The 21,409-nt window shown below is 39.2% G+C and overlaps 1 protein-coding gene across 1 annotated transcript in view; it reads left to right on the top strand.

Annotated features, from left to right (window-relative positions):
* thsd7ab (thrombospondin, type I, domain containing 7Ab) overlaps window positions 1–21,409 on the top strand; it is a 112,461-nt gene that overhangs the window by 29,044 nt on the left and 62,008 nt on the right. Inside the window, exons 2-3 of the mRNA XM_061245486.1 lie at window positions 14,940–15,765; window positions 19,130–19,378. Of these exons, the coding sequence (XP_061101470.1) occupies window positions 14,940–15,765; window positions 19,130–19,378 (1,075 nt within the window). The remainder of the gene's footprint in view (window positions 1–14,939; window positions 15,766–19,129; window positions 19,379–21,409) is intronic.

Below are 21,409 nucleotides of genomic sequence, written 5' to 3'. Positions count from 1 at the left end.
GCGTGTTTTCAGTAATGTCCTCTCAGCACCAGATAGTTGAGAAAAATATATACGGATTAGGTCTCCAATTTCTATTTTTCACAGAATTTGCTTTTAAAAATGAAAATTTAAAGGGCAAAGTATTGTGAGAATGATATCAGAGACCTTTCATACAATCTTAGGGTTTGACTATAGAAGCAATTTATTGTGATCATAGAATAAATCTAAATCGGAAAAGCTGCTGCATACAAATGATCAGAAGATGTGTGTGTGTGTGTGTGTGTGTGTGTGTGTGAGCACGCGCGGGGTGTGTGAGTGATGGGTTTTTTTCTTCAAAAAGCAATTTGATTGAGAAATGTAGAATGTAAAATAACTATTTATGTTTTGCGACTGAAATGCAATTAATACTCCAATGTATACATTCTCCACCCATCACTGAGTGAAGGGACATGCACAATCATTGATTTTCAGCAGAGTTTTGTAATCTGTTGAAAAATAACTGAAAACACAGACATTATGATTTACATTTAATTTTCTACTTAAGGAGTACAATAATATCCAAAAGCACATTCTTGTTCAAGGGGTGATCTACATTTTAAAAACTATTGAAACTTGGAGCTTTCAATTTGTGTTCCATACTGATTGAAGTTCAAACATTTTGCTTATGCATATTTTAGAATCAGTTATTTTTCATAGAACGATTTCCCACATGATATGACGTATGTCTTTGCATAATTATCGGATGACGTTGCTAAATATAAAGCTCTGAGCCCACATAATCAGCCTCTTTGAGACTGAGCCAAAAGCCTTTCAACGCCTTTTGAGAGCCCTATTGATCTTCTAAATTAGTTAGTTATTTGTTAGTTAGTTAGTTATTCACCAGTTACTTGATTGTATTCTCTCCACATAAGCTACACTTTCACTGCCCTAGTTAATACAGAGAGCTGACCGCTCGAGGTGGAGGCAGAGAGGGAATTGGGCTCTGGGGGCAGGGTTAGGGACATAAAATTTTATTTTTATTTTTGTACCTATGGAAGAAGGCTTGTTGTAAATTAATCCTCACTGTAAACAGTCCACAGTGATTTATTTAAAACATTTTGTTGCCCCTTCATTTGGACAAATGGCTCTAGCTTTGACTAGCTTTCATTATGAAATCTCCCCCCCAATGTCCCTAGTCACAAAAAAAAAGATTATTTTATTTTATTGTAATTCAGAAAAATGTTAAATCATAAAGTCAAATTCAAAACATGCCACCTTAAGTAGGCAGTCCTGTTTTTATGGCAGATGGACAGCTCACACAGCCTTTTGCCTTGCCTATCACAGTGGCGGTAATGGAGGATAACCATTGCCATTCTACCGAACTCTTTTTGGATGCCAGACAGGCCCTCTTCACTATACCATGCGCTCCTTCTCATCGTCTCTGAGTTGCGCTCTCAAGTGGTCCCAGAGCACACAACCCTTTCTGCTGGAACACATTTCACCTTGTTTACCATCCAGAGCCCAGCGTGTAAAACCGGCCTTCAGTGACTGATGCTTTTATCTAAAGGGCAGGGTTTTTTTATTTTGGAAAAGGCTCACCATTCTTTCTCCTCAGCAACAGTGTAAGCCTCTCTTCCCCCTCTTCCACACCTCCCCCGGGGATGACTTTCAAGGGATAGCTCTTCAGCTCAGAGTCGAAGGCACATCACACACCCTTATTTATATTAACCACCGCCTTTTTTAACTACTATTTTCAGTTTTTTGGTATTTTTATTATACACCTACCTGGAATGCCTGGCACTTCCTAATGAAACCATGCGTATTTAATAGCAGCGACTACAGGCTACATTCTCTCTGTTTTTATTTGCATATTCACGGTATAATCTTTCCTGGTGGAACCTTTTCCAGGACGTTTTATTACAAAACAAAAAGCACAATAATAAGGTGAAAATCAAATACCCACCGCAGCAACAGAAACAACAGAATCTTCTGGCTGAAACGTGATTTACACTGGCTGAAACGTGCGTTTTGATATTCACACCATTGTCTTGTGTCATGTTCCTGTTTCCCATCATGATCAGAGATCATGAGCTGGCTCTGTTTGTGTGAGGTAAGGTCATGTGATCTCACTGTGTGACTAATGTTGCATTTAGTTAGCAGTTAGCATGAGCAGATCCAGTGGCTGTGACACCCTGGTGATGCTCACCTGACAGCCTGCTTGTTTAAAAGCTTCCTCAAGCATGCTGGTTATTTTCACATGCTCTGCCGGTGGCAGACTGCCTCCATGTGCTGAATCCATGAGGGTTGGGATTTTACTCAGTTTTATAAGGATGCTGCAGCACAGATGTTTTCAGTTTTCATGGCTGTGCTGGATCTGGCTATAAGTACCGGTGAATCAATTTATACAGGAGCCTAAGGAGGGTATTGTTCACTCATGGGATAGTGAGAATCCTCAGTCTGTAGACTATTATGAAGTTTGTAGAAAATCTGCAATAGTTATTCGTTTTATATGAAGTACACTATTTTAATGTATTTTTCATGCTTAAATCTACAATTATGCTCATGGAAAGAAAATGTGCATCTGAGGATGGAATAGGCCTAGTTATCAATGCAGATAAGTGTAAAATGTCATTCCTTCTGTTTTCATAAAAACAATATACTGTGATTACAAGATCTTTCACAGAAAGTCACAGAGCAGTCATGACACAGGTGTTGAAAATAAAGGAAAACTAAAAAAGCATCAGAAATCAAGGAGTGTTAAAAAACATTAAATTATTAATTTATTCAATTAATTAATAGATCTCATGCACTGCAATGGAAAATGATTGAAATAGCATGCACAATGGTAGCAACAGTAAAGCAAAAGTGCTTGAAGGTTTGAGTAAAACAGGGTTACCGTGTGTCCATTTTGTTGAATGAATGTTTGCTTTGTTCAATGTTGTGCATTGCGAGGTTTGATTCATTGATGGAGCACCTGTTGCTACTGACAATCTTACCATCACAGGGAAGGTGGGCTCAGCATCATCTCTGTTGACAGCTGCCCTCAAACCTCTGATTGCAACAACTGACAAGTGCAGGAGTCTTGATTCCAAAGTGACTACAGAATATATAAATTGTGACACTTTGTTTCTCCCAGCTTTAGGTAATATGGTAAAAATGCTTAGTCCCACACACCGAAGGTTAAATTGAGGTTGACCGCTACCAATCGGAAGCAATATGCCTCCATACATTTATGGGTGAAATGAGAGAACAAAAACTTGCAGCTCGTTCAATCTCATCTGCCGTCCATTCTCGTCGGGCGAGGATGCATGATGCGTCCTCAATATTCTGCAGGTATCAAGAACACTTCCAGGACTTATAACCATTTTCACTTGTTTGGGTTCTTATTTTAGAGCACAACTTGGACCAATACAATATCACATTAGAGAACAGAACAAGAACAGTTTTTGAGGGATGCCCATTATGTGGTGGCACAGATGGGACAAAGTCAATTACCACCACCTTTGGAGATTAGCTGTCTGGCAGTCACTGTCAGCTGTGAGCATCAGCATGGTAGAAAAAAAACTGCTCTACGGTTAGGTGGCTCAGTCTCTCTCTCTCTCTCCTGTACCTTTTTTTAAAACTCCCATGAGTCTCCCTCCGCCTCCTCTGCCTAGAGCTGAATTATGGAAGCAGGCGAGGGTGTTCAGAGGACAGACACTCTGCAGGCGAGCAATTTCCATCCTCCCATTACTCAGACACCACTGGACACATCTACAGATGTTTTCTACAGAGACAAGAGGAAGGAGCAGCAATAATGCTGTGCTGGAATAATAGCATGGCTCTTTGTTTGGGTACATCTAAATGCATCTGTAATGTTTTATAGTCTGGGTTAAGATTGTGCTGAATGCAGTAAAAACTCGAGGATTGTGTCTTATCCTGTAACTCACTTTGTACTGTGACTGTCTGCGGGAGTATATCATAGCCATTACATGCATTGACTCATCAGATTTATTGTAATGTGATCGGAGAATAAAAAAATTTGGCATTCCATATTTTTTCTGTAAATGTGGGGTTTAAAGGGGTAACAAACACTAAATCACGTATAGTTGTAAAGCTGAGTATTTTAACAAGATATTACAACCAGCCAGTACAGATAATGTCTTTTTTCCTGATACGACTACTCTGGATTAATATCTGACATTGCATATTTCCTGAAAGGAATGTGTGTCTTAAAGCTGCTATGAGACTAGATTAAACCAGGGGTGCACACCTCCAGTCCTGGAGGGCCGGTCTGTGTGCTGGTATTACCTTAGTTTTCTGACAGCTCTATACTGTAAACTACGGTGGTTCATTCCTGTGTGGATCTTTAGGATGCATTTACAGTCTGCGGCTGCGGTGATTTTACAAATGTCAGATCAAGCTATGATTGAGCTAATTAAGTATGAACAGAGGTTGGCACAAAATCCTGCAATGGATCGGCCCTTGTTGTGCACCCCTGGGTCAGATGCACCCCTCTATAAAATACCATTGCAAGCATTTTGAACTTGTAAGTTGCCAGTTCTCTCAAGACAGTTGTGTCTCATTGTGTGTACTTAGTAGTGAAAAAGAGCCAGACGTGACAAGTTTAGTTTAACTTTGCCTGGAGCCCAGCCTATATCTGTGATGTAGAAGTAGGTAAAAACCTACTTCTACCTAAGCAGATCAATGCCTCATCTCCGCCACTCTTCTTGATTAATGAGTAAATATTACAGTATATATTCAAACCAATCTACTATGACTCAACAATACAAATTGCCTGTGGTCAAGATATGACAGCCCGAGCATATGCCCGGGCTGTCATATCTTGACCACAGGCAATTTGTTTATATATATATATATATATATATATATATATATATATATATATATATATATATTAGATTAGTTTACCCAGAAATCCTTTTTAGTCTTTCCTTGTTTCATTACAATTTATTATCATTCTTTAGCTCTGCATTTTAGCAGTTTGTTATTAATACTAGTAGCAGAGATTCGAATCAGCGACTCGGACTCGAGTCGCACTTATGTCGTGCACAGGCTTCACAAACTCCAGACTCGACCAAAAATGACTTGCGACTCGACTCGTTAATAAGGGCTCGTCAACAATAAGAGTCTGCCATTGTGGAAATGACGAAGTGAAAAATGCCACAACCAATGATTATTAAAAATAAATAAAGAATATTACACCATACGTCGTTTTACGCGCCATACGTCTCACCTTTCCGTTTCAACCCACACTATGTTTCTTTCAACATCGTTAACGTTACAGTTAAAACAATTAAACAATTCCGCCTAATTTAGCACAACTAGCAAAACGTGCAGGATTAAAATAAAAGATGCGGGAGCAACCACGTCAAATTTCATCAGACATTTGAAAACTCATCCGGTAAGGTCAGTCAGTTTACCAGCACCGGAGCTGGATCCCACCGCTGATCGCTTTTACCTAGTTGACGTAACTTGGCTAAACTACTGTGTTGGCAAAATTACACGTTTCAGACTGTATAATATTCATGTCGCCGTTTAATCAGCATCACGGAAGAGCACATTTTCTTATTTTGTTGACTGCCAAGTTGTAGCGATGTTGGCTTTTTGATGCTCTAGCAAAGCTATGCAAGCCAGAGAACCACGAGCGTAACGTACAGGAACGTTAGAACAAACCTCTTCAGGTTTTCTTGAAAAGCCCCTTCCATTTTTTTTAGTTCACACAAGCAGTTGCATTTTCAATAAAACGACCAATAAAACGGGATTTTGATCTGGAGCATGAGCGCTATGAAGTTGTACTACTTTAAAAACCTTTTAGTATGATCTTTAAGCTCGATAAACAAGCAGGACAGCGATTCATTTTGAATGTCTCGTTAGATGACGTTATGAAGTCGTTGTGTGGACATTATTCCAGTGTCATACAAATAGGAACTGTATTCATTTTAGAGATAACTTGTTTGTAATAGATGTTAGCATTAAAAGCTACCGTAGAATCCTAGTTTGGCATGTACTGTGGTTGTATTTTGGTTTTGAAATGAACTATAATTTCACTATGCATTGGTTAATAGCATTCCTTAGGATTCTATGTTTTCCTATAGCATTGACAATATTGATTTTTGTCATGAAAACATGGTAAAATGGTAAAAACAAAGGATTTATTCTGCTATAACAGTTCAATATTCCAAATCCCAAATATAGCATTTTGCATATAATTCATAGCCTTCCGCAATGCTTGGTAATGAAGACATTTAAATGAACTACACACACACACACACACACACACACACACACACACACACACACACACACACACAAACTACACAAATGTACCCTAAGTGACCACAAAGGGGTTTTGTCTGTGAATAGTAGCTACTGGCCAATACAGTCTTTTTTTTGCATTTCTTGTGACCTTTCAAAACCATTTTGGTCTGAATCAGATCCAGCGTTGACAATATGGCTCTTTGTCATGAAAACATGGTAAAGAAACAAAGGATGCCTTTTGTTATAGCAGTTAAATATTCTAGGAATGTCTGAAAAATCCAAAATAGGACATTTTGCATTATTCAAAGTCAAAGCCTTACATGGAGCATAGCATGTAATTTTAATTTACTATACAGAAAGAACTACACACATGTTCCAGCGCTAGTCCGTAAAGAGTTTTTTTTAATGCCAGAAACAACTATTTCCAGATGCAGCTTCTCTTTAAGAAATACCATATTGCTGTTATGTAGCTTCAATAATACACCCAGTTATTAAAATAGTTAAAGACATGCTGAAATGTTTCCACTTACTAGTTGCAAGCCTGAACATTTCAACATATTTTTAACTGCTTTTTTTCTGGTTTGGTAACAAAAAGTAGAAATATTGTCAGTGGAACTACATTCCTTACATAAGGGATAATACCGTATGAACGAGTCAATTATGAGGAAATAATTTCCAGACAGGCAATTATTTCCTCATAACTGACTCATTCATAGGGTATTATCCTGCTTATACCACGGCTAACTTGCCAAAGTAATCTAGCTATGGACAGTTTATTTTTAGTTTAGAAACAAATGTATTAATTAAAAGGCAATGGGAACGGGAGAAAAAATAGTTCCTGTTGCTGAGAAAAAAATCTTCACACAGCCTAAACGTGCCTGCTGCTCTATACTGAAAGCCAACTGCATCATCGCCAAAGAAAAGTCACTAGCTCACCATTCCCGAAAGGAAATACAACGTTAGGCCATTAACTAATGTTTGCTCGCAAAATAATAGTAAGAAATTTATATTAATTTGATTCTGTATTCCAGACTTCAGTGCCATGCAACTGAACAGAGCCCTTCCCATTTAGAACTGAAGCATAGAAAGACCTAAACATTTTGTTATTAATGCTGCCTATGTTAAAATGCTCAGTTACATTATGTTACATCTCCCATGTGTATCTTTCCGACAATGTAAAGTGTAACTAAATGCAGTGTAGCCTACAGTAAAATATTTTTGCCAATAACTGGACTACTTGCATGACTTACAAATCCATGTTGCATGATGTTGCACACATCGATATTTGTTGTATATTTTACCTGTGAAATAATTATATTATCGTTAGCAGGGTTATATGGAAATAATGCACACTCACATGACACGTCTCGGCCAATCAGAATACTGTATCTGCCCTAGGTGGTTGGTTATTTTTCAGGGGCGTGGTATAACATGTTTTAATAGCCCTGGATAGTGGATACATTTATAAAGTGTTGCATTTTGTCCTGTGAATAATATGCAGGTCTGAATATTTAACGGGTCACAGGTGTGTTTGTAAAACAATTACTTGCATTTATCATAATGAAGACATTTATTATCAATTATGTTCTTGGAATGCATCTGCTATGGAATTCATGTGTTTAGAGTATATAGCTTGCATAATTTACCCCAGAATACTTCATTTAATTTTTGAGAGAACTGCCCCTTTAAATCAGCTTCGAGCTTCGTAATAAATTGTTGTGGACGTTAAATATCTATCATAACAGTCATGTCAATGAAAAAATACACTTGTTGGGGTTCTCCAGGTTGCCACTGTATTAGCTCATCTCAACAAAGTACCAGGTGCTCACAGATTACCAGCTCTAGGCTAACGGAACTCCAAGGCTATAACTTGTCATCTTATGCATAAACCCTTTAAAAGTATATTTCACTCTTGACATTAAGACAGACAGACCATTAAAGCAAATACATTAACATTCAGCCACAAATGCAGCTGATGTGGTTGTTTGTGACTGGTGAACGGTGACAAGCGGGCTAGCCTCCAAACAATGCACAACTCCAGTGTTACTTTCACTTTAACATCTTTCATTTATGAAAAACAAAGAAGAGTCAAATAACCTTTATATTAAGTATTTTCAAGCATAGATATTTCATCAGAGTTGCACATGTTAATCGAATGACTAGACTAGGCACTTAAAAATATGAAGAAAAAAAATAGACTCATTCAATTTCAACAAAATGGAATTCAGGTCAAGTACTACTAGGATAGTATTCGCCAACATGGGGCTGGAGGCACTGCCAGAACAGAACGCTGGTGTAATTATCCCAAAATGCTTTGCAGCACAGTTTCCACATTAAATGTTCAGGGCCTCAGATTACTCTATTCTCTTAAGGCATCTAGTCAAAACTTATTGTTAACTCTGGACTTGAATATATTTGTGCAATTTTTAAAAAGGGAATGCATTTGGAAGTGAAATGAAGTGATTAAATGATGATTAAGGAGTACTCAAGGATACGGAACTGGGTGTTTTGGTATAGAAAGTAACATTCTTCAGCTGTGCTGTTGGTATGGGTTATGAAAACTTTCATATTCTATGTTATTGATATTGGCATTGTTTCATCCAGAATCATACTCACCCGTCTCACTAATGTTCTACACTTCTCATTGGTAATGTTATTTGACTACAGTGCTCAAAACGTGAGATTTGCTAGTTCATATCTCTGATTAGGAACTGTTGGGCAAGTATTTTATATTTTATACAAATTAATACATTGAATTAATTTGTCTCTACTTTATTAACAGAAAATTTGAAATTAGTAGTGCAGAGAACTGTGTCAAGTAGTGGTGTGAACAGTTAAATGCTTCAATGAAACTGAGTTGAATAAGTTCCCGTTGTGAAAACCGATAAACAATTCTTTTTTTTTGAAGCTGAAATGGTAAGCACAGTTTAATTAAATAAATGCACCTTCACCACCAGTGACAAAACACACAAATTTCTTAAAGGTACAATAGGTAAGATTTTTGTGTTAAAACATTGTTACAAGACCATTGTACAAGACCAATCCCTTCCTATCATTGAAATAGGCTCACTGACATGACTCTCCTTGTCAACATGTCAGTGTTGCCTCGCCTGTGTTTATTGTCTTTAAATTTGGGTTTCAAAATGTATAGTTGATGGCCCAACACTCTGTACCAAAACATTGTATACCTGTACAATAAATCTATCTAAAAATAGTTTCTAATTGCCACAGCCAATGGAGTTTCAACATCAGCGCATTTACTGAGAAGGTTGAGGGATAAACAGTGTTGTGGTTTCAGGGTGTTTGTGGCTGCTATTCCTCTCTTGACCTCCAGAAGTCTGAAATTACCTATTGCACCTTTAAGGTTCACAGAAGATGTGTTTTTTTTCGTTGACACGCAAATTGAAACTACCGGCAAACTGAACGTCGCTTTCCACTATTTCGTATATAACAAATAAAGCAATACATAATTGGACAAATGTGGCACGCAACATTACTAACTAGGCAAGTTGAGCAGTGTAACCACTGTCCATAATTTTATTAAATCCAACATCCAACTTTTTTTAGAGTCTAACTTAGCCTAATAGTACAATCACTATCCAATGTTTTTTTTTTAAGTTTTGTGTTCTGTATGTCTAATGTTGGCCATAGCTAAGATACTAAGATTTCCCTGTGCCGTATAAAATCAAATGCATTGCCAAAATTTGCTGTTACATAAAAATATAAGCTAAATTGTACAGAAGGCGTTGTCATAAAAGTAAAATCATTAGACCAGTCGACTATGATGTCTGAACAAAATCCCCGTTTTATATTTACACCATTTCCGTCGGATTCCCTGTAGTGATGGGAACTTTCGGAAAGTACGGGCATGAGTCTCCTGTGTTACTCAGTTCATTATTTGTTCGGCTCACTCATTCGTTCACTTGTACTTCTGGAAAGTACGCGCACGAGTCTCATATGTTACTCAGTTCATTCGCAGCATTGAACTATTCACAGCGTAAACAAGCTGCCCGCGTGTGGCTCCCTCGAAATATCACCTAGTCTAGTTGCGGAATTGATTTAACATTCTCCCTTTTAGTATTCATTTAGTATGACATGTAAACCGCAACCAAAGTGTAATTGGTTAAATAACCATAATTATTACCCCTCTTTTAGACAGCATTTGTTGATGACACCGGTTGTAACATAGCCTATTAATCCGGGGGAAATAAACCTAACGCAATCTTATTTTTTTACTTTATTGTAAGTGATCGGATCTGGCCCGAAGTTGGTACCGGCACAGTATTCTACTCAGTTTTTTTCTCACAAATAAGATATGACTCCTAGTGCTCATAAGCAGTATCATTTACACGGTTAACCGTTCAAAATGGGATGGTAACCATTTACAAAAACTTGAGACATCCCTAGTGTGGAGTACCCCAAGTCATCCTGGATTTCAGTTTATTTTACAGTCTGCTAAGCAAATGAGCTATTCTCACACCTGCTATTCTGATAGCAGTATGCCCATTGAACAAAATAGACAAATAGATGTTGTTTGTTCTACTGTCTTTGGCAAATCATTACATTTTTATTTATGCCTGTTAGTTTACGTATGGGCTTGTACGGTATTGTTTCTGAGTGAATGACCAAGTTATTCCAGATATCCCAAGCATCATTAAACTCCCGCACTGTGTTTTTATTGTGGAAATCAGAGCTGTGCTGTTGGGGTGTGTGGAAGCAGGTCTGTTAATGAGGTGTGGGTCTGGATGGCCTCCAGCTGAATCCTTCATTCTGACAGCTACCTCTCCCTGACTCCGCTCCAACACCTTGTGAACCAAGGGTGTATTTCACACAGCAGGAGGATATTGGCTTTTGTCAGGTGAATACAGCCTCGACCTTGACAGCGACTGGAGATCAGTGTGGGGAGTTGGGGGAGGGGGAGGCGTAGGGACAACGTAGCATCCTGCTCACACCTGCACATGACCAAATGCTGTCTGACCCTTCAGACGACCCCTGTGCTCGGTGCACGTAACACTTTGAGAGAACAACCTTGCTTATGAATTAAACTAAATGCTTAATGAAGCATTGCATGGATTGCTTAGGGGACCTATTGCAACTGGCGAATACATCAATGCAAGCAAACAAAAGAAGAAAAGAAAGTTTAAGTCAAGAGTGAATGTTCAGATACTATAATCAGAAGATGATCATCCTCTGTCTGTATCTTATAAGAGGAGGGTGATGCTATCTTGCTGTTACACTTATTTAAAAGAGGCAGGTATGTGTTTATGCTCAGTGCCGAAGTAACGTGATACTTGATATTATAGAATGCAGTTGAAGATTCAGTTTGCTGCTAGGTTTTGCACTGAAGGAAATGCAATGAGAATCCAGTTGTTCAATTCCTTTATGGTTGGGCTATTTGGGGAGAAAATGGCAATCCACTGCTTTCTATTTTCATAGTAAATGCTGGCACAAATCCACCCACTGGCACCAGGGGAGAAAGGGAAGACTTGAAAGAGGAATCCCATTATTGTTGGTGAAATGATGTTGCAGGGATCTCATTTCTGCCAAACACCAGAGAAGATTAGCCCCAGGAACAGTCCTGATATTTTTCCCTCCCTCTCCAAGCGACTATCACACATGCCTTATTTCTGACAGCTATTAAGTAAACTACATAATCTTATCTGTGAGCAATGGGTGTTTTGAACATGTTTGTTTGTGACTACAGTATATCTCAGAAGCTTACAAGCTTCAAAATCATCTACAGGTGCGATGGGGGATATGATGTTGACATGGGATGTTTAATTGACAGATAAGAAAGAAAATCAATGAATGAAGAGTAGGACTTATATAAAAAAAATAGATCATGCCAGTTGTTTGTGATTGATTTAAGAAGAAATAAATGCAGTTCTGTGAAGACATGTATGAGGATTTACAGGGCAATCTGGCACAGTAACAAATTGAGGCCAATTACTACCAGCCAGACTGGCAGTGGGGAGAGCCGATGACTGTGCTAATGGGTTGTTGTATTTGGCCTTTGGGCTTGCAGTTCACATGACTACAGTGGGCCAATCATAATCCTGCTTTTGGCAGACTAAAGCCCTTTTTCTTTGTAGTAATGAAGATGGCTGACCCATGGGGTGAAACCACCACACTCTCACCCACACGCCTGCCCAGTTGCCACGTAGCCCTAGGCAACGTGCAAATGAAATTGATTGGAGACGGGGGGTGTTGTCCAATTATTTCATTCCCCCCCACCCCTTTATTACCATTGGCCCAAGGATAACTGTGTCAATGCGTGACATGGTCATAAATTACTGTGAACACTAGCAGTGAGTTACATCATTGAATTACAATACTGCAGTCTCCCTCGGGTTGTTCAACTGGTTATGGGTTGATATGCAGCATGAGGGGATTATACAGGCAGCAGTTTATGTGACAGAGAGTTGTTAGTGAACAGTTTCATAAAAAGTCAGTTAATAACAGGAATATACAGTTATTAATAGCCAGCTGTTTGGAGGTTTAAAGAAAAGCAATGATTGATCATAAATAATATCATAGTAACATTAATAAACATTAAAGGAAAGAAAGAAAATAAACTGCCAATGATAATATAATATAATATAATATAATATAATATAATATAATATGGCGGCACGGATGGTGCAGTGGGTAGCACTGCCGCCTCACAGCAAGGAGGTCCTGGGTTTGAATCCCCGTCGGCCAGGGCCTCTCTGTGCGGAGTTTGCATGTTCTCCCCGTGTCTGCGTGGGTTTCCTCCGGGTACTCCGGTTTCCTCCCACAGTCCAAAGACATGCACGTTAGGCTGATTGGAGAGTCTAAATTGCCCGTAGGTATGAGTGTGTGAGTGAATGGTGTGTGTGCCCTGCGATAGACTGGCGACCTGTCCAGGGAGTATTCCTGCCTTTCGCCCAATGTATGCTGGGATAGGCTCCAGCCCCCCTGCGACCCTGATCAGGATAAGCGGGTTCAGATAATGGATGGATGGATAATATAATATAATATAATATAATATAATATAATGTAATATAATATAATCTGTATTCTTCAGTATGTGTGCCTACCAGATATAAACTCAAAAGATATTTGGCTTGTTTTCATTGGGGACCTCTTTTTAGTTCTTTATGGAATCCTCCACGGTAGTGAAAGTGTGAAAGACAAAGATCCCTTCAACTATACAGGGTCCCTGTATGGAGACACAGAAGCACCTTTTGGAGCCATTTCTTCAGAGAGTGTGGGCTGACTCTCCCTGCTGGATCATCAGCTAATGTTTTTATTTGCCTCTGTTTGCTTTTTCATAATGGATCCATGAACTGCTTCAAAATAACAGTTTTCTTTACATGCCTCTTAAAGCACTTAGCAGGTACTGTAGCTATGTTAAGAGTAATAGTTCATTAACAAGCATTGTTTTATGATTAGGCTACAGTTTGTCTGTATCTATGTTTGTGCACTTACAGCAAGAGAAAGAAAGCAGGCCTTGGAAGCTTTTTTTTCCTGCGGAGCTCTCGGGAGCGGTGTGGTAAAGAAGTTATAAAACTAGCAAAGTGAAACACATTAGCAATGCAAAAATGGAGGTGTCTTCTAATGTGCAGCCACAAGGCATTTTACCAGACACATTTTTTAGCAGTTGAGTTAGAAAAATAGCAAAGCATATGTTAATATATTCAGAAAGCAGAAAATAGCTGGCAAGGAGAGCAGGAAAAAACAACACCTATGGACTTCATTACCGTTTAGAACAGACAAGTATTTAAAAGAAGCACAGTTTGCTGTGGTAATGATTAATTTAAAACTGGAATTTTTCGTAAAAATGTTTACAGGTTCATTTCATATTAAACTCCCTCTGTTTTATATTCCATCAGAGTTGTGGAATCTATATGAATATTAAATATATATAACAAATAAGCTGTTTGAGAAAAAAACTGAAATCTGGCTGAACAGCTCACACTGTCACTTTAGTAAGGATATTATGCTTTGACACATTTTTGGGATGTCATTATGTTTTAAGGGACTGTATCTATGAAGTCTCTCTGAGGGAGATGAGTCAGCCAGCCAGCATATCTGTCCAGAAAGAAGCTACTCTATAGGCAGGAAAATGGTTTGCATTATTCAAGAGATTATTGATTTCAGCAGAAGTGTATGGTGCATTTAAAAAAATGTTTGAAGTGGTCTGTTTGAAATTTAGTTTTAGCTTCATATTGTATGTTGATTTCGTCTTGGATCACTTCCTGCATATCACAAATGAAGAAATCTGCCAGAATATTGTTGTTTGCAGTGCATTGTAGTGGTCCTTATCTCTATTAGAATATAGACGAGGAAATGCATTAGGAGAACAGGGTTATAAGGCTACACATAACATGCCTTCCTGTCATGGTGAAAAATCTACTGAATTGCTCATAATTGTTAATATGTTTATTTGAGGATTTCTTGCTTGCTTGCTTTTGAATAAGTGTTTCACTTTTGGCTATTCTTCATTTTAATTGATTTATTTCTCAGAAGATGCTGGGTGTTTATCTCAAACCGTACCCTCAGTTTGCCCTAGGCATTTCATTTGTTTTGATTTAATCTGCCATCCTGTTATTAAGAGCCTTCCATTATTTGGCTTTGTGAAACACAGCAACATTATTCTGCATGAAAGATTTAACAATGGATTGGGAATCAGACAGCACGAATGGGAGCACATTTATTTCCTAATGACACCTGTCTGTGCTGTGTTCCCTGTGCAGGGCCCTGGGGCAGGTGTATGGGCAGTGAGTGTGGTCCGGGCGGGAGTCAGAGCCGGGCGGTGTGGTGTGCCCATATAGAGGGCCGGATCTCCCTCCATACCAACTGCCTGCAGGCCGACCGGCCCGACAACCAGCAGAGCTGCTTCCGCGTGTGCGACTGGCACAAAGAGCTGTACGACTGGAAGCTGGGCGAGTGGGGAGACTGTGTGCCCGTGCCCCTCAGGACCTGGGCGGGGCAGCGGCCGACCGTGTGCACGCGGGGCGAGGAGGGCATCCAGACGCGGGAGGTGGGCTGCCTGCGGAAGGCCAACGGGACCCCCGCTGAGGACGTCATCTGCGAGTACTTCGAGCCCAAGCCGCGGCTGGAGCAGGCCTGCCTCATCCCCTGCCCCCAGGACTGCGTGCTGTCCGACTTCACCCCCTGGACCGCCTGCTCTAAGACCTGCGGGACGGGCCTGCAGAACCGCGTGCGCGCCGTCCTGGCCCCTCCGCTGTTCGGGGGGTCCTCCTGCCCCAACCTGACCCAGTTCCAGACGTGCCAGCCCGGGCCCTGCCCGGGGGAGGAGAGCATGTACAGCCTGAAGGTGGGGCCGTGGGGCTCCTGCTCCCTCCCCCACAGCAGGCCGGCACGGCAGGCCAAGCGCAGGAAGAACAAGGAGCGCAAACGGGAGAAGGCCAGGGACCCGGAGACCCGAGAGCTCATCAAGAAGAAGCGCACCCGCAACAGGCAGAACCGGCTGGAGACCCGCTTCTGGGACCTGCAGATCGGCTACCAGACCCGGCAGGTCACCTGCATTCACAGGAGTGGGGACTCCGCAGAGCCCAAGTGAGTCTCCGCTCAGAGCACGTTATTCTATGTACTACCAAGCCGACAATACCAGTCAGGTAAAATCTAAGCTGGTAGTAATGGTTGTTCATTTCTAAGACAGCGGAAAGTGGCTATTTGTACATATATATCTTGTATGATCACTTTCAGTATGTTGTTTGGGATCTTTTAATTGCAGGTCTGTGTCTACAACAGAATATGACTATGTGACATTGTGAGTTTTGTTTCTGCTGTCAGGGAGTGACAGACAGGGGAAGATGGTTATTTGCTGTGTCTTTGTCACTGTCTTGCTGTCAATGCAATGGTGCGCTCCAACATTCTGAAGTCTTCTCTGAATGGTGAATATGACAAGTCTATTCTCACCGGTCCATATTTTGTAACATGGACTGAATTGCAGCTTGCAGTGAAAGAAATAATAAGTCTATCTTTATTCCTTGGGTGGAAAAACACAATAAGCTTTTACTCTATTATTTGTGGTAATGGGCCATCAGTTGGAGAGGAGCATAGCAGGCTGCGATACAAATTATATATCCACTTCTAAAGTCTGCAGGATAGCACTTAGCTACAGTAAAAACATACTTAAAATGTTCCTTGTCTCTATAATTTCTGTTTTCACGTTTAATCAATTATGTACTAAATCTGCTTATTCATTCAATCATGGTGCCAGATTGTCAGCAGTAGTGGAGATATAATATTTCAAAAGAAGTATGAAATATGAAAACAGCTTGCATGCCCTCCAGAGCATAAATGTATATTTATTTTGTAAATTGTTTATTTCTGGTTGTGAAATATTCAAAGTTGTTTTGGCTTTCAAATAATTGGAACAAACTTTTCACCAAAGCAAAAGCTCAGTAAATCTGGCCAATCAATGTTTAAACACTATTTATAATTTGTTTTTCCATTCTGTCTGAAAATATTTTTTCTTCATGTGCAGTTACAACGCTAGGCTCATTTTTTAGTAGTCTGAAATATGACATTTCAGCTTAGAACCATTTAAAACATGCAACCATGACTGCTGTCATTAGTTACTTGCTTGGTAATTAAATGGATTGGTTGGTATTATGGAATCTCTTTACTGTAAATGAAAACCGGTAATGGGTCAAGCAGGAATATACCCCAAAATCCATAAATTAAATAAGCAATTTAACATGAATCTCATTATGATTACCTAATTCATGAGTGGTTGGGCATTTCGTGGGCCACAAAATTGTTTGTGAAATGGGTCACAGGATGGAATCATCTGTGTTAGGCTATTGCAAGATCAGCTACTACTCGTGATACGCGTTGCCATTACACTAATCAGAAAAAAAGTGTTCTGGAGAAGGACATCGAAAATACTTCTTTTTTTTCATATCCTTTATCATTTCATCTCTATCCTCTAGATATCTGCTCTCTTTTGACAATTAAGAGAGCTACTGTAACCTTCAAAACTTAAATGCTCAATGACTCAGAATACACTTAAAATAGATGGTAAAAATATCTGCCAGAAGTTCCCATAGGATCAATTTAAATATTTTGCCAATTAGATGCAGAGCCTATAATCAGGAAGTGCAGTGAACCAATAATGCATTCCCACAGGGTCTTTTATTGATCTGAATTTGATTGTCACACTTCTAAATATGTGCTTCTTATTCTGATATGAATTTTTCCATCTATTTGAGCCTCACCATACTTGGCCAAGCGCTTTATGTGATGAACACATGCAGAACTTGCAGAGTATTGAATAGATCACAATGTTAGTGTGTAAATGACTAGCATACTCTCATTTAGTCAACATGTTACCACATGTTGCCAACCCAGTGCCTAGAAAGTCTGCGGCATTACTGAAGCTGTGTGGCAGAAGCATTCATGTGCAATTTATCGAACAGGAACAGCTTAGTGTCCTTCAACCTGCTGTCTTCACCCACTGAGAAGGAGAGATTACAAAATCTCAAACAGCACATTTGTGCACAAAAGCAACAATCGAATTTGCAGATATATTTATTTTGATGAATCAATAATTATGTTAATATGTTTCAACATGGTAATACCACAGAAATAGTTAATAGATGCTGTAAATATTAGCACAAGAGAATTGATTTAAGATATGTCATATTAATATTTTAATACAGTCCGCTAATTGTATGTATTGAATGTGTGGTTCTCTGTTTAATTTGGCTTGGTTTGTTTTTGAAATAATGTTCACTCACAGATTATTCATTGTTGTTTGTACAACATAATTACATTATGATGTTAGCCTTTTTGCAAAGGCATATTTAAAACCCTGTTTTCTGAAAAAAAGATAAAATAAGATTGTGGAACTTGTTCCTCACATATAGGTTGAAAAGGCTTGAGGTAAAGTGCAGTGGTAGTTTCTAAATTAGATGTTTGTAAATTGGGTGGAGAGGAGAAGGAGTGTATAATTGTGTCTAATAGCTTGTCAGTTGATGAAGTGGAAAAGCCAAGTGGTGAAAAATGTTGAAGTGTTCTTTTCCAAGTGACTGGTCATGTGGACTTTATAACTGCACTTTTGGTAATAAAAATGATGTTTTAGTATTTTACTTGATTCTTAATAGTTTTTGCATCTGTTTCTTTGTTCTTAATGATTTATTGACTGGATGGCTTTCTATTATGCAGTTCATAATATATGCTCAGTGAGCACTTCATTAGGTATTTATCAGACTTATTTTTTAGACTTATTAAATCTTCTGCCACTGTAGCCTATCTACTTTTTAGTGTGATGTGTTGTGTTCAGAGATGCTCTTCTGCATACCACTGCTGTAATGCATGGTTATTTGTGTTATTTTCACTTTTCTGTCAGCTTCTCTCATTAATAACTTCTGCCCCCAGAACTGCTGCTCACTGGATGTTTTTAGTCAAAGTCAAAGTCACTTAGATCACATTTCTTCCCCATTCTGACATTTGGTCTGAAAAACCTGCATGCTTTTATGCATTTAGTTCCTGCCACAGATGGCTGAGTATTTGCATTAACAATAAGTTGGTGTACAGGTCTACCTACGTGATCAGTGAGTGTATATTTAGTTATTTTATTGTTAGGCTGCAGTAATTGTTTGATTGGTAGGGTTTTTAGTGATCTATTGAACAGTTTATTGGTGAATACTGGGCTGCCCTCCCACATCACCACTGCAGCAGTGCATCATATCTGCACCAGTGAATATTCTCTCTCTGTTAAAAATATTTTAAAGTGTAGATACCTGTAAGCGGATTAAGCGGATGCCAATTCTGGCGTTACCTGAAAAAAATAACCCAGGCCAACCTTAGTCCACCCTACCCCGTGGATAGTAGTTAAATAATGAAAAATATGGTTTCACTCAGTAGAATGATTGACTGGTGAACTCACGGCTTGGTCCCTTCCCTCTCTCAGCTTGTGTGTCCAGCAGGCCCTCCCCATGACGTTCCAGTCTTGCGTGCTCACTAAGGACTGCGAGGTGGACGAGTGGGCGGACTGGGGGCCCTGCTCCAGGGACTGCTACGACCCCGGGGCCCCCAGCGGGGACCGATCACGCATGCGGCGCGTGCAGCAGTTCCCTGTGGGAGGAGGGGCAGAGTGTCCTGAGCTGGAGGAGTCAGAGACCTGTACCCCTGAAGGAGACGGCCTGCCACCCTGTCCAACGTAAGCCTCACCATGCCTGTTTTAACCCCCCTGTTTCCCCCCAAACCCGGGTCCTAGCAGCAGGAATGTGAAGCACCGAGCCATCTTTTCACATACCCTTGCACATACCTATAAATACTGTACATACATACAGAGTGCATCAAGATTTACAGTTGAGTCAATTACTCTGGAATTCTTCAAAACTAAACTTGACACATTATATTGCATTTGATTTCTTATAAATAGCATCTAAGGGCCACATGGTCTATTCTTTTTGTTGTAATTCCATTGTGTGTCTCACTTTTTCAGAGTGAATAATTGGTAATATTGGAAACAGGACTGCTACTGTACATGTACCTCATATGTAAAATGCATTTTTAAATGACATACGTACCATTTAACTCAAATGAAAGAAATGATGGTGATACTTTGCAATTCCATAGAAATTTATTTGGTTGTCCGTAACATCTTTGAAAATATTTTATATGTCTTACTGTTGTGCAATACCCAATGTACAGTAAGACATATAAAAATACCACTTCAACATAAAAACACTAATTTAATTAGTATTTTAAAACCTTATGGCTGCTGGAATTGCTGTTATGAGTTCCCATATGTCCTTGGGCATAGGTTGTCGCTCCCCTACCTACTTTTATTTTAGTTTGTTGTGATGTGGGTGGCTAACATCACCAAGAAAATTTGCCTTGCATTATTTCACATTAGGTTTGGTTTAGTGCAGCTACTGTAACCTGTACCAATTATATCGCTTGCAGTCCTAACAGCTTGTTCTATTTTATCTATTTTATTCATTTGTTTTGTTCTTGTTTTTTCACTAAAAACACACATGATACAAATGAAGCTTTCATAAAAGGGCTCATTAACACCATGTTGACATTAAGAATTTAATTGTCTTAAAACTGAATTGAATTTTGGCGGTTGTAAGGTTTTTTAACACGAAAGTACTTATATTCCGACAACCTCTAACAATAACTACAGCTTTAATTAAGGGAATATATGCCTTGGCCTAAAGTAGGTTTTTCTCAATTTCTACATTTGTTTGTTCACGCCAGTCAAAAAAATCTGAGACTTCTCTCACAAACAATCCGTAGAAGCCCCAGTACAGCAGTATCATCTGGATATTTAATGGGCTTGTGCATTAGTTGTAGAGCTCTGTGTTCATTAGTTTATAATGTACAGAGGACTGTGAGAGAATGCACCCCTGGGCTGCACCTGTGTTTGTGTACATAATGGAGGCCTCGGTAGAACTAAATTTAACGTGCTGGTTCCTCTGTGCGAGAGAGTCATTTATCCAAAAAATAAGTTTTGTTTTCACACAGAGTAAAAAAAAATATTGACCAAGACATGCTTGTTTAGTATTAAATGTATTGCTAGTCGACATGACAACATTAGCAATGTGAAGTAGGTCAGGTGCTCATAATCATTAATCATATAGATTATAGTTCCTATATAGAATCCTCTCCAAGCTTGATAGCTATCTATACTGCTTTTGAGAAGGAAAAAATCTATTTAAGAGCATTTAAGACATTTCAAATGTGACTACAAGGACCACTACTTTGTCAGCACTCAGTCCTCAGAGGTCAACAGCCTTTTTGTCAAGCCATGTGTAAAATAATTATCAGAGATTCGCTGAACCAATTATCCGTGCCAATAAAGTAATTGCCATGAATTAAGCATTCCTAATGATTGCGAGTGATGTATACAAGCCATAGTTATTATAAATATTTGTTATTGTAGTTTTAAACAAGTGCTAATATGATGGTTTGTGTGCGGTATGGGTGGTATGTGAAGCTATCAGTAGTTTTGAAAATAGACTATAAATGATCACTTTCTCCCGTTAAAAAATGACACGTTCATGATGGCAGTTCTAACATGCAGGAACTGACTATGGAACCCTAAATAGCATGTTGGAAATATTTAAATATAAATACATTTAAATTGTGCTCACTTAGAGTTTACAGCAATAAGCAATTGTTATATAGCACTTTTCTAAACACTAAACAGAGTGCTTTACAGTGATGAGGGGGAAACTCG

The sequence above is a fragment of the Conger conger genome, chromosome 1 (assembly GCF_963514075.1).
Source record: "Conger conger chromosome 1, fConCon1.1, whole genome shotgun sequence".
In the NCBI taxonomy this organism is placed as follows: Eukaryota; Metazoa; Chordata; class Actinopteri; order Anguilliformes; family Congridae; genus Conger; species Conger conger.
Note: the sequence above shows the minus strand (reverse complement) of the source record. Positions and strands in the feature narration are given on the sequence as shown.